Source organism: Lupinus angustifolius, chromosome LG20 (assembly GCF_001865875.1).
Source record: "Lupinus angustifolius cultivar Tanjil chromosome LG20, LupAngTanjil_v1.0, whole genome shotgun sequence".
NCBI classification, from domain to species: Eukaryota; Viridiplantae; Streptophyta; class Magnoliopsida; order Fabales; family Fabaceae; genus Lupinus; species Lupinus angustifolius.
Genome location: NC_032028.1, coordinates 13,248,741 through 13,263,030, shown reverse-complemented (window position 1 = coordinate 13,263,030; position 14,290 = coordinate 13,248,741). Strand labels below are relative to the sequence as shown.

Here is a 14,290-nt window from a genome sequence, read left to right as displayed (position 1 = left end):
AACTCTATCTCCAACGTCAAACCACACACAACCTTTTCAAAGGTGTATTCTGTAAAGCATGTGCGTTAAAGGTCATGCACGTCTGTCCCAGTATAGTGAACGCTCTAGAAATTTATGCCCCAAAATGTCATAGGAAGCGGCTCCCACTTCCACATTCACATAGGTGAGTCTATCAAGAGTACTCCTATAGCCTAGGTACTCCACTCCAATTGGAGTATAGATCTCATTAAGAGTTTTAACTCATCCTTACATATGCTACAGGAATCATGCTGCTCATAATTTTATAGCATGTTCATTCTCATATCACTTTACAACTTGTTATTACCCATTGAACCTATTTCTTGGGATCTCCAGTAAGTTAGGTCGGGTTACCATCATGAGTGATCATCGTTCTAAGGGAAATAGTCTCATACTCTTAGAAGTATTATGGACTTTCTCTCTAGCTGGTCCTTTCGTCAAAGGATCTGCTAAGTTATTCTCAGTGCGTACATGATCCACTCTAACAACTCAAGTAGAGAGTAACTCTCTAACGGTGTTGTGCTTACGAAGTATTTGTCGCTTCTTACCGTTATAAAAGCGGTTCTCAATTTTTTTTGCAATAGTCGCGATACTATCACAATGGATCAACACAACTTATATATGCTTTTCCCATAGGGGAATCTCTGCAAGCAAACTTCTCAGCTAACTTGTTTCTTCGTTAGCTGTTGATAATGCTATCATCTCAACTTTCATAGTGAATTGAGATAACATAGTCTGTTTCTTATTAGACTCTAGATAGTCCATCTCATCATTTATGGCTTCTCGCCACAAATCAACATCCAAAAAAAACTTCTTGGTGAGTTGATGGATTATCCTCCAATATATAGACCATATAATCAGGTCTATACTCTCTAACAATTATTGTTCTCTTACTTCTTCTAGGTTCTATTTTAAACCTTTCATTTCCTATCATTATCTCTAATCACAAGTATATGACTAGTTGATGTGCCCCCACTATTCCTTAATTTAAAATGAAATTTTTTCTCATTAAAGTCAACATCGTTACACTCAATGATCACTTTTGCATTAAGGTCGTAAAACTTGTACACCTTGTTGTTTACAACATACCCAATGAATATACATTCATAGGCTCTGTGAGTTTAACTCTCTAGGGCCGTACCATCAGAAATGATTTCATGAGCAATTTTATGTATCTCATAGGACTGAGACTCTACTAATTTATTATCAGTCATTTAATACTTGAGGTAGTGATAGCATCATATATATATATATATATATTATCTTAACTTCCTCGGTATCATATTTCTTTATTTCTCAAGTGCATACCAAATTAATTTGGCACACTTGTATGGGCTATAGTAATCATACAGATAATCAGACAACCCATTCATAATGAAGTTCTTACATAAGTAATCACTTTCATTCCAGAGAGCTATTTCAATAGCCAGTTTATCCATTTCCTCTTTTTCATCCTCATCCGACACCACTTGGATGTCGGTTTTCAGAACGTGGGCAACCTTTCTCATAGTGAGGAAAAATTTCATCTTATGTTGCCAATGTTTCAAATTTGTTCCATCAAACCGAAATGGCTTGTTCATGTCATAGTTATTCGGTCCATTAATATTATTTACGAATGCCATTGCAGTCGAATCGTCTTAAAATTGTTATAACCGTAGCTTGTAGCAATTCTAAATGGCACGAAATAATACTTACTGGTTGAGTCACGACCAGGTCGCTCTCTTTAAGACGTTTCGTGGCACTGCCCAAAATGTGCAAGCAGACTATCAACCATGCCGTCCCCAAGATAAAACAGCCCAAATCTCTGTTATCGAATTCTTACTGCACTGTAAGAACCGATCTCGAATACACCTACCACAATATGTCTACCAGTGCCAATTCTCGAAATTACCCACAATATGGCTACCCGTGTCAATTCTCTTCCCACAATACTGACTACCAGTGTCAGTTCTCGTAATGCCCATAATATGGCTACTTGTACCAATTCTTTCCTCAAATATTGACTACTGTGCCATTTCTTAGTGTCACGAAAAGAAAGGGGGAGAAGTTTGCCGGAAATGCATCCACGGAAAATATGGGGAGAAAGAAAAAGTTGAATGAAAGCGCATTCAACTTGGGGTCAGAAAATATGAAGGGAGAAGACTTCTATTTATAATTTGGGATTTTTTCCAAGTTCCTCATCTCTCCAATGTGGGACTTGAGAGTTATTTTTTTTTCTTTTCAAAACTCTTCTATGTGGGACTTGAGAGTTGTTTTTTCAAAACTCTTCTATGTGGGACTTGGATGTTTTTTATATTTCACACCCAAAAGTTCTCACTCATAGTTTTCAACAAACCATGTTCCAACCGAATTTGATAAAAAACGTGAAGTTAGTTTACATTAAAAAATTAAATCAAACAATCACATTTATCTCTAATTAATTTTTCTAACAATAAAGTTAAATATTTTAATCATCAAAGATGCTATATAATGCATAGAACAAAGAGAGGTTCTTGTTTGAATCTCCAACTAAAATAAATCAGAAGAGTTCCATTCTCATAGCTAGACAATCCATTTGTATCCCCATTCATAACTTTAACAATCAACAAAACAAATGAAAAAGTTAATAGAGAATTTTATCAAAAACCTAAAATTGGTTTGCATTAAAAAACTAAATCAAACAATCACATTTCCATGCTATAAATGTCAAAATAGTACTATATAGTTGAATATGTTTTATCGAGTAATTAGTGAATCTTATTTTTTTTAATTGTGCATTAGACTAACTGAATCATTTGCATTATAGACAAATGTAGAGAAATCAATATAGCAGAAAATACACAACAAATCAAACGAAGTACAGATAAAGTAAAATATATAAATAGAAAAGGAAAGTGCCATTGAGAAAAATTGATCCAAGAACATGAAACTTATTGATACACATGGTGGATCAAAATTCGAATTTCGAATTGGACTTTTAATTCAATCATGTAGTTAGATTAGTGAACAATACTACTAATATTTAACCAAAATTGCATTTATCAACTAAAGAGTATAATCTTAAGTATTGTATCAAATTATAGATCACATTAGTATGAACAATATTATGGTTGTGGTAACTTTTGCAAATGTCACTTTGCAATTATGGTATAACATAATGATATGGATATAAGGTAGTGTTTTAAAATATGGTTGCGGTCGTGATTGCGGTCACAGTTGTGGTTAATGTAATTGTGATCATTGTAGTTGCTATGATGCGGATTGTGGCCATTGTAGTGTGAATCAAATTTCAATTTTAAATATATTTTTGAATTTAGTACGGTCTGATATGTTTACGCTGCAACTGAATTATTGTGATTCAATGTCACACTGCAAATGTGGTATGATACAATTACGATGGTCACCATAATTGCAATATTGCAGCCACATCACATAATGCTGCAATTTTAATCACTAATAAGGTAATCAAATCTGGACAATATGAAATTAGATGATATTCAAAAAAAATATATAGTGTAATATTTATGCACTGACATTGTAAAGATTTATGCACAGTTAGTGCATCATCCACCGTTCATTTCTATTAACTTTACTTAAGAGTAAATGATAATTGAAAATGAATGGTGAATAATGCACTGACAGTGTAAAAAACTATTACACTATCAATACATATATTTTTCTCATATATATATTTTTAATTACAAAAAAATTTATGTTTGGACGACAGTAATCCATATCACAGAATACCATAGTAGCAATAATCAGGACAATAGTATTATTGCTATTGTGGTATTGTTGGAATGAAGAAATTAGTGTATAACATAATGATGGTATTGTAGTATTTTGGTATTAAGAAATTCATCTTTTGTCTTATACTCTTATCACTTGAATGGAATAAATATATATTCTCTACATTGATTTCTCTATATTTTTAAATTTGCATGTTTTGCTAACCCTCTTATTTTTTCATTTGGTGTATATGAAAATATGGTAAATAATAGTTAATTATAATGGTAAAATAAGCAAGTGAAATTACTATAGAAATATAGATGTTACTAACTCTAAATTTTAGGACAAACATAGTCCAAACATGAAAACAACAACGATACTTTATGATAAATATAATTTCAATATGGACACAACAAAATGACCAATAATATATAACACTCATTAGATTATATTTGTATTGCATTGCTACTTGTTTCTCGTTGAATTGTGATTTCAATCTCACAAACTCTATTATCTCTTGTGTACTTAATAAGAATGATGCAGATGATAGTAAACAATATTGACAATAAATCAAACATGACAACTAAAATATATAAGATAAGTGCAAAGAAAACATGTAACATAAGTCCAAATAATGACAATGAGCTATCCATTTTGTTGACCACATATGATGTCTTATGTCATCAGTTAATAAGTAATCTATCAGTTAAAATATTCATGGCTTAGATGCTCATGTTATTATGGATACTAAAGCAATAACAATTGTTACAATAAAATAATTTTTATTTAGTACTGAATAATAGCATTCATTTATTGGAAGAAGAGATAAAGGACCACAATATGAATATGATAAATACCAACAACTATATAATAGGATAACATTTTGCCAAATGATCCAAACCATACATTCCTATACATCTTTAAAAAGTCACCCATATCCATAATATTATGTAATAACATTTGTTTCATTAGAATTTTTTCTTAATTGGTTGAACATCCACTAATCCAGCATTATCTTTTGCTTCATTCATAGGCTCACGAACCTCCTCAACTTGATGCCCATTTACATTAGCTGTTAACCTCAAATACAACTCAGGAAGAATATGAAATTTTATATTAAAACATTTGGTACACACTAGTTAAAATTGATTTATTATTATCACAAAGCACAAAGCTTCAAATGTCATAAAAGTAAATCATAACAAAAAAATTTCTATAGACTGGTTAAAAATACAGTGTTCTCTTCTCGTCAAATATCATAAAAAATATTCTATGTACCAACATGTGACCTATTAAAATCAAATTTTATATGCTCTAGTTGTATAATAAATAGTAGAAACCAAAGATCAAAGTAAAAAAAGTAACATATTGTGAGGTTTGATTTATTACCATAAAAAATTGTTATTAAGACCAAATGATTGCATAATTTATAATTGGAGAATGAGAAGAGATGATATGTTGAATGAGTTTACAATTATAGAATGAGGCACAACAACCCCAAATAACTTGATAATGCAAATGTGGTCTCTTTTGTTATCTCGCCATTTTTGGTGCCAATTCCGATAAAAAATACTCCCCAACTCACCACCATCTGCGCTGATCCCAGACGCAATCTCAGAGACAGTGAAACACTTCTGGTAAAGGATCCATGGTGCTCCATTCAAGACAACGGTAACTTCATTGACATGATGGAGAAGTACTTTTCCAGCCCTAATGAATTCAAAGTCCTTCAAGAGAGAATCCATTTGCATTATGAAGTTATTGGGTCTCTTTTTTTTTCTATAAAATTTCATTATTTCGTCACAATTTCATACAAACTGAGAAAAGGAGTTGGTTGTGGAGAATAGGAGGAAAGAAAGGATGAGAATGAGAGAACATGATATATGGATTTTGGATAATGAGAGAAGCCGTTTAACAATTTTGGATAATGATATTAAAGATATATGATAGGTTATTTTGGAAGATGACAGTTGGTTAAAAAGTTAAAAATTAGCAAGTTATGTTTATGTTAGTTACTTGTTTTACAAGCTTTATTTTCATTCTTTTCTCATGTATAAATAAACCATATTGACTCACTTCTTATTCAATCTATTCAATACTCAATAAATAATATTCTCCTTTTCATCTTTCTTGTTTCACCAAAAAGATTGAAGCATGCCTCATACCATTTTAACATGGTATCAGAGCATAATTATCTTTTGATAGCTTCCGCTTATGGTTCCATGAAGGATTTCATGGAAAACTTCAACAATCAAGAACATAGTGGTGTTTTCTTTTTCATCTCAATGCCCTTCATTAGTGTTATCTTGCTTCTAATAGGTGACAATGCTGCATGTGGCAAGACTATCTTGATTTCTTTGATTGCTTCAGTGTTGTTCTTCAACATCCAATGTTTCTTTTCAACATATGACCCTAAATTCTTCATTATCACCTTCTTCATCGACCTTCAAATTCAGATAAAAAGAGTTTGTTTTTGGTCAAGAATTCTTTTCAAGTGCATAAGCTAGCTTCTTCATATCCTCAAGATCTTTAAGAATGGAGTACCATGATCAATTTATCCTATACAAGATTACATCCCAATCATTCAACTCCTCACACTCTCAAAAAATTCACACGGTCATTCATTCTCTAATTTCACTTTCCACTTTCTCAAATTCATGATCCATATTTTACCTTCCATTTCCCTTTTCATTGTTGGTTAATACGTTTTCCCTTTCTTTTTCTTCATTTTCTTTTACTATTTTAAGGATTTTGTAGAAATAAGAACTATGCTCCAATTGCATAAGAATCTTTTATTTATGGACAAAAACATATTACTTTTTTCAGCACCAAAATTTACGGAAGATATTTATTAATGTGCTAAGCAAAAAGCTGTAAAATAATGTGTAAGGGAAAATTATATTTATTAAAGATATATGATAGGTTATTTTGGAAGATGACAGTTGGTTAGAAAGTTAGGAATTAGCAAGTTAGGTTTATGTTAGTTACTTGCTTTACAAGCTTTATTTTCATTATTTTCTCTTGTATAAATAAGTCATATTGACTCACTTATTATTTAATCTATTCAATATTAAATAAATAATATTCTCCTTTTCATCTTTCTTGTTTCACCAAAAAGATTCAAGCATGCCTCATACCATTTTAACATGGTATCAGAGCATAATTATCTTTTGATAGCTTCCCCTTATGGTTCCATGAAGGATTTCATGGAAAACTTCAACAATCAAGAACATGGTGGTGCTTTCTTTTTCATCTCAATGTCCTTCGTTAGTGTTATCTTGCTTCTAATAGGTGACAATGCTGCATGTGACATGACTATCTTGATTTCTTTGATTGCTTCAGCATTGTTCTTCAACATCCAATGTTTCTTTTCAACATATGGCCCTAAATTCTTCATTATCACCTTCTTCATCGACCTTCAAATTCAGATCAAAAAGAGTTTGCTTTTGGTCAAGAATTCTTTTCAAGTGCATAAGCTAGCTTCTTGATATCCTCAAGCTCTTCAAGAATAGAGTACCATGACCAATTTATCCTATACAAGATTACATCCTTTTCTTATTCTTCATCATTTACCCCTCTTTCTTATTCATCATAGAAACATCTCATTTGGATCAAGATTCTCATATGTTCTCTCTCTTTCATCATCAATGGTTGGTTCGCTCCTATCCATGATGGTTAAGCTCAGATATAACTTCTGTCATGGATGGTTAAGAATTGGTTGGGTAGCTTCTGTCCATAGTGGTTAAGGAAAGATATAGCTTCTGCTATGGATGGTTAAGCGTTTGATGATATAACTTCTGTCATGGGTGGTTAAGCGTTGTTATTACTTCAAATCAAGCTTCAAATCAATTCCAAGCTGGAGAGTAAAAAATTTCACTCACCAGCTTGAGGGGATGTTAAAGATATATGATAGGTTATTTTGGAAGATGACAGTTGGTTAGAAAGTTAGGAATTAACAAGTTAGGTTTATGTTAGTTACTTGCTTTACAAGCTTTATTTTCATTCTTTTCTCTTGTATAAATAAATCATATTGACTCACTTCTTATTCAATCTATTCAATAAATAATATTCTCCTTTTTATCTTTCTTGTTTCACTAAAAAGATTCAAGCATGTCTCATACCATTTTAACAAATTGGAGAAGCATTTTAACATATTTAGATAAAGGAGGTTATGATAGAGTGAAAATTAAATTGGAATTAAAAAATTATACCATAACATGACAGTTGAAAAGAATTTTGACTTTATATAATGATGAAATAGATATTTAAGAAATCCTTTTCTTATAAAATTAATTGCTTAGTTTTTCATCATATGATTTTTATGGACAATTATTTTTTTTAAGGAGAAAAGAATTTTTTTGATAATTAAACTAAAATATTCAAAAATTATATTCCATAACTTTCATATGTGCATACTTTTTTAGCTCTAACTTATAATAAAGTTTTATTTTATTTTTGTGACTTTAATTTCTTATTAACTTTGACAATTAAGGCGATGGAAATTCCATGATGAAATTGTTTGTGAAAATGCCATGGAATATACTATTATTCCTTGTAGCTTTGTACTAATGTTTGGATATTATATGAAAAGATATCCATGTTATTCTAATTATATGAATTTATAAGATTACTTGTTCATGGAAACAAAAAAAGACAAATATATATTTCGTGAGACAATGTAAAGATTTACACACGATTATTGACTTATTGCATCATTTATTATTCATATAAATTACTTTTTTGAATAATCAATCATAATTAATATAAATAATAAATAATACAATATAAAACTCAAACACTTTTAATATATATATTTTTTTTTACGGACACTAAACCTTATTGCCTTAGCCCATCTAATTTCAAACTTGGAAGACTCCTAAGGACAAGAGTTTATAATCATAATGGCAAGGTTGTTGTTGTCATTTTGCTGTTACCCAAACTCCAATATTACCATCATCCTACTAGTAAAATTCAAAAGTTAATAACTAATAATGAAATCAATTGCTCCTGTTATTATTTGAATTTTGAGGTAGTTTTGTTGAGTCCAATGGGAACATATGGAAGCCAATGGAAGATGTTTCTACCCATGTTACTTATTCTGTCTCTGTTCTCCACCGTCGGATCATCAACCCGTCATCACCACCGGTCAGCCATACGATGCAGCTTAGCACATGATGCTGTTTCGGGGAGGGAGATTCGGATGCGGGAAGGTGCACCCTTTAAGATTGCGTTGTTCGCGGACCTGCATTTTGGAGAGAACGCATGGACAGACTGGGGTCCACTTCAAGATGTTAAGTCCATTATGGTTATGAACACATTCCTTCACCATGAAACTCCAGGTCAGGTGACGTTAAATAGTAGATATTTTAATAATCAAGATTTCCAATCTAGTTCCGGGACCACTATTTACACATTTTAGAATTAAAAAATGAAAACAGTGTTCTTTAGAACTTTCTATTTTTTATATAAAAACCCAAATTTTAATCTCCTGATAGCTATTTATGACCATTTATTAAAATAATTTTAGTTAAGGCATATGAAATAAAGAAGATGAACACGATTTATTTATGCTATATGATACATCATTCTTTGTACTATCAACGAACACATAATTCAATTGGCATGGTTGTTCTACGGGAATGCAGCTGTATTAAGTACTTGGTAGTGAGAATTTTGCTTTCCATAGTAGTCCTACTCGGTTCCAACGTGATTACTTCTGTTAGATGAATGATACACTTGATGGGAGGGATAGTTACGTATCCTGAATGAGATTAATTCCTTACCTATAGGTGAGGGAATATCCTTGGTAGTACAAAAAAAGGACCAAACAAAAAAATCATTAGAATGATTATGATTGTAATTTTGCAGCCAATTACTCTATTACTCTTGTACAATACTCCATGGTATCAATGCATTTTCCCCCAATTTTGTAAATTAATTTTGTTTTGTAGTAATATAATCTTCAAATTTCATGGATATTACATGCCAATGAAGTTAACTCTATAACAGATTTTGTAGTATATCTTGGTGATGTTATCACTGCTAACAATATAATGGTAGCAAATGCAAGCTTATATTGGGATCAGGCAACCTCTCCAGCAAGAAACAGGGGCATTCCATGGGCTAGTGTATTTGGAAACCATGATGATGCTCCATTTAAGTGGCCATTAGAGTGGTTCTCTGCACCTGGAATTCCTGAAATTCAATGCCCTCCAACCACAACTACATATGCAGGTACTAAGTAATTCTTAATAGCTAAGGTTATAATTATTTATTGCTATGGTTACTTATTTGCTTAGTTTGGAGTTGAAATTTTCACAATAGAATAGAATATATCTGATCTATGATGCCTTCCCTAGCTCGGTAGCAAGTGATTGGGAAAGATATGGATTAGCTGAACTAAAAAAAAGTTAAAATGGTTTTTTTATGTATGAATTGCTTGTGAGTTATAAATCACTCAAACACAGTGTATGTAGTTAAGCCGTAGTTAAATAATTCTCTCATTTATCACGTACTGCTTACCGAATTCATCATACCATGTAACGGGTTCATCATAAAGAAGGTTCCGTAAAATTAATTTAAAAAGTAACAAACTGCGTACCTAAATTGCATATCCGTATCGAGAGTGCAAATCGCTTGTATCAGTTTCCTATACCAGCCCTATGTACCATCAATAATAAGCTGCCATGTCATTCGAACTATGAACTCATTTTTAACAGCAAATTAACTCCTTTATTTTTACACAATCTCTCTCAGGTTTTATGGTTCTATCCTCCCTTACAGATATCGCCATCATCACTGCAGAATACCATACACCCACAATTCCTCAATCAAGTTTTGCACCCGGGTATCTACCACAATGTCTAACTAGTATACAAAATGAATGGAAATCTTAATACCAGTAAAACAATCATAACCATAACCTAGAAAAGGAAAATATTAGGAACTATGACTTGGGGTCATTGATACAACTTGATGATTGTTTTTCATGGAGTTTTTTAAGGTGATTAAATTCCAATGCGGAATTGCACTTGTGTGGGGTTCTGCAGTGATGATGGTGACATTAGTAACTAAGGATAGAACCTATGAGAGAGATTGTGTGAAAAAATGGAGCAATTTTCTTTATAAATAAGTTTATGACATGACAGCTGTTGGTGGTACATAGGGATGATACAGGAGGAAAATGGTACAGATGATTTGCACTCCCGTGTGGGTTACCAAGTAACTATTAAGCAAGGTGGGAACTGAAGTTGAGAGATATATATGTATGAAGAACTAAATAGCAACAAGCAAAGTGAAAAAGTTGTCTTGAGTTAGTACTTATTCATTGAAATGGCACTTAAATCAAATGATATAGTTTTGCTTTAATTTAAATTTAATAAATTCCTGCTAGATCTATATTGGAATTTATTGACATTTTGATTTCAGAATGGCGCTTATCTTGCATATGCTGACTAGATTTTTGATTTCACTATCCATTACATGAAGTTTTAGAATAAGTAGTGTGCTTCATAGTCTCACACTATTAAGCACGGATACGGATACATGTGTCAGATACGATACATATCCAATACGTCAGCACACATTTTTTCTTCTAAAATATAGGATACAATATGTTCAGTGATACGCGTATAAAATAATAAAAAACACATAAAATATGATAAAATTATAAGTGTAAATTAAAATATCCAAAGTAAAATAAGTTGTGGATCGAAGAGTACCGACTATCGGAGGGTCAATACAGTGTGACAGTATGTTGGCATAAGTCTTTGTGGCATAAAATAAGTTGGTGTTTATTGAAAACGAATCTATCTTATCCTATTTTATTGAAAACGAATCTATATCCTATATTTTATTTAAAATGAATTTATATATCTTATATTTTATTGAAAATGAATCTATATATTCTATATTTTATTGAAGACAAATCTGATATGTGTCTTGATATTTATTTATTTTATTTTATTTTTGTAATTTTTGGATACTCTACGGATATGTATCATTCGCTTCGCGAATCCGAGCGTATCCGTATCGGATACGTGTCAGACACCAACACACGAGGGTGTTTGATGAATCTGGGCTTCAGAGGTCTCACATTCTCTGCTCGTAAGATCAAGTCTTTGATTTGAAATATCTCCAGCAAATTGCATATTTGATAATTTACAGGAGAAGAATGTAGCTTTAGAGGAACCGGACGACTGGAGTTGATGCAAAACGAGATGAAGAAAAGTGGTTCCTTTTCTAGCAATGGCCCTCTAAATCTTTCGCCAAGTGTATCCAACTATGTCATTCAAGTTTCATCACCAGGTGATCTACAATCACCAGTGGCTTTTCTTTACTTTCTTGATTCTGGTGGTGGTTCCTATCCAGAAGTCATATCTAGCCAACAGGCAGAATGGTTTATGCAGAAAGCTGAAGAAATTAACTCTGATTCAAGGTAGAATTTAAATGCAGAAAGCATCAAATCATAAGCTCTTTTGGCTTATAGCTAAATTCATTTTGACTTCCCCTTGCAAGGAAGAATTTCATTTACATTGGATAAATAAGTTTGTTGGTTTCTTGTGTGTTCTTCAATTAAGTATATCAAGATATGTTGGAAAAGAATTCGCAACATTTATTATTTTTCTCAATTCATTTTTGCATAATCCTTACTAAACATATTGTTTGACAGGGTTCCGGAGATTATTTTCTGGCATATACCAAGTACTGCTTATAAGGTAGTGGCTCCCAAGTCTAGTATACAAAAACCTTGTGTGGGTTCAATTAACAAGGAAAGTGTTGCTGCTCAAGAAGCTGAAATGGGTATCATGGATCTTCTTTCAAATAGAACTTCTGTCAAGGTAAGCTCAATGCTTGTTCCAGTATGCTATCTTTCACGTATGATGATTGTGTATAAATATCCACAAATAAAAAATCCAACCCAGTAAACATTGTTAGATTTTAAATCACCAAATGTGTTTGCTTAGTGAGGAAGTTGTGGAGTTTATTCTTTTTATCATTGGGTTGGACTTTTATAATTGCACTAGAGATGCAGAAATAATGATGATGAGGTAATGGGTAATACACTTATCCTATAATATTATTTTCGTATTAGGATTGATAGACCTCTTCTCATTCATGATGTCTGTAACTGTCAAATAACATCAAGTTTGGTGTACCTTTTTTAATTTGCTTTGTGGTATTTCCACCCTTCCCATTATATGTACTTGTTGACCAAGAACCCCGGCATAGCGCATAGTTAAAAGTAGGATCAAAGATGGATCCTACTTTGACATTAAATGCACAAATGGTCTGATTTCTGATATAGAACATGATCTGCTAAGTGAACTTTGCTGCACCACTAGTCCAGACACCAACTATTGTCTGCAGTTGTTGCAATGACATTTTATATTGGAGTTTATTCATTGTTGTGTATCTTAAGATTTTGTATTTGCGGAGGTTCATCGCTGAGAACACTTAGCATAATGAGGGAGTTGATTGTGTTTTCTTCATTATTTAGGCCTATAGAAAGCACCAATGCACTATTAAATGTTAGATATAGGTTTGTAGATTTGAGTTCTAGTTTCAACTCACAAAGGAAACAGAGTTCTCATATCCAGTCATATGATCTATGAGCTTGATCTCTCACGGCTTGAATTCGCCATCAGAGCCATATGAGATCAATTAAAAGATCAATGTAATGAGTCTGATTTAATAATAAGAGTGAGCACTAAAGTTCATCTTGTGCTCATGGATATTTTAGAACAGAATATTGAATGAGACAATGTATCTTTTTCCTAGGATAGTTTCACAAGTGGGATCATAATCAGTTTTTTTCCATTTCATAACTACAGGCAATATTTGTTGGACACAACCATGGATTGGATTGGTGCTGCCCATACAAGAAACTATGGCTATGTTATGCTAGGCATACCGGCTATGGTGGCTATGGAGATTGGCCTAGAGGATCTAGAATTTTAGAGATCACTCAGCAGCCCTTTTCTCTTAGATCTTGGATAAGGATGGAGGATGGCATTGTGCACAGTGAAATTGTCTTGAGTTGAAAATAGTTCAATTCCTGCAAGTTTTAGGCATTTCATACACCAAGAGAAACTACAAATAACAAGTGTATCAAGTAAATTTGTAAATGTATTCATGTGGCGTGTATATATTACGCCATTGCCACATCCTTTTGTTTTTAAAAATAAACATTTGTCAATCAAAGAAAATAAACAGAATATATATATAAAAATAAAATGTAAAACTCAATTTTTGATGACCAAAAAGAACCTTTGACAACTTTTGGTAGATTCTTATAAAAATCAAATAGTATTATGACAAAAGAGTAAAATTGAAGAACAATAAAAGAATAAGGCTAAATTGACTTTTTTATTAAAGGACCAAATTAAAACGTAAAACTAGTATTTTTGTCCATTGTTATAGATACAAATAAAGCTTTACTTAAAAACATAAATATGACTGTTCAAAACATAATAATATTTAAATGGTGAATATCTTAACAAACATAAAATATGTAAATAAAAAGAATAATTGGTAACATGTTTTGCCTGGAGCATGCAATTCA

General features: G+C 32.0%; 1 protein-coding gene across 2 annotated transcripts; it reads left to right on the top strand.

Moving 5' to 3' along the window:
- LOC109335156 (probable inactive purple acid phosphatase 16) lies at window positions 8,753-13,880 on the top strand. 2 transcript variants are annotated; one of them, XM_019571244.1, is made up of 6 exons: window positions 8,753-8,892; window positions 8,941-9,065; window positions 9,736-9,960; window positions 11,893-12,163; window positions 12,398-12,566; window positions 13,560-13,880. In XM_019571244.1, the coding sequence occupies exons 1-6, from the start codon at window positions 8,774-8,776 to the stop codon at window positions 13,767-13,769; spliced, it is 1,119 nt and encodes a 372-aa protein (XP_019426789.1). In that variant the 5' UTR covers window positions 8,753-8,773; the 3' UTR covers window positions 13,770-13,880. The 2 variants fall into 2 exon arrangements, with proteins under 2 accessions (XP_019426789.1, XP_019426788.1); XM_019571243.1 differs by having other exon boundaries at window positions 8,753-9,065.

What these genes read in the sequence shown, in the direction of transcription:
- LOC109335156 (XM_019571243.1), top strand. Translation starts at nt 8,774, where the DNA reads ATGGGAACATATGGAAGCCAATGGAAGATGTTTCTACCCATGTTACTT. An exon ending in AACCACAACTACATATGCAG is followed by an intron (nt 9,961 to 11,892) that starts GTACTAAGTAAT and finishes GATAATTTACAG; the next exon opens with GAGAAGAATGTAGCTTTAGA. An exon ending in GAAATTAACTCTGATTCAAG is followed by an intron (nt 12,164 to 12,397) that starts GTAGAATTTAAA and finishes ATTGTTTGACAG; the next exon opens with GGTTCCGGAGATTATTTTCT.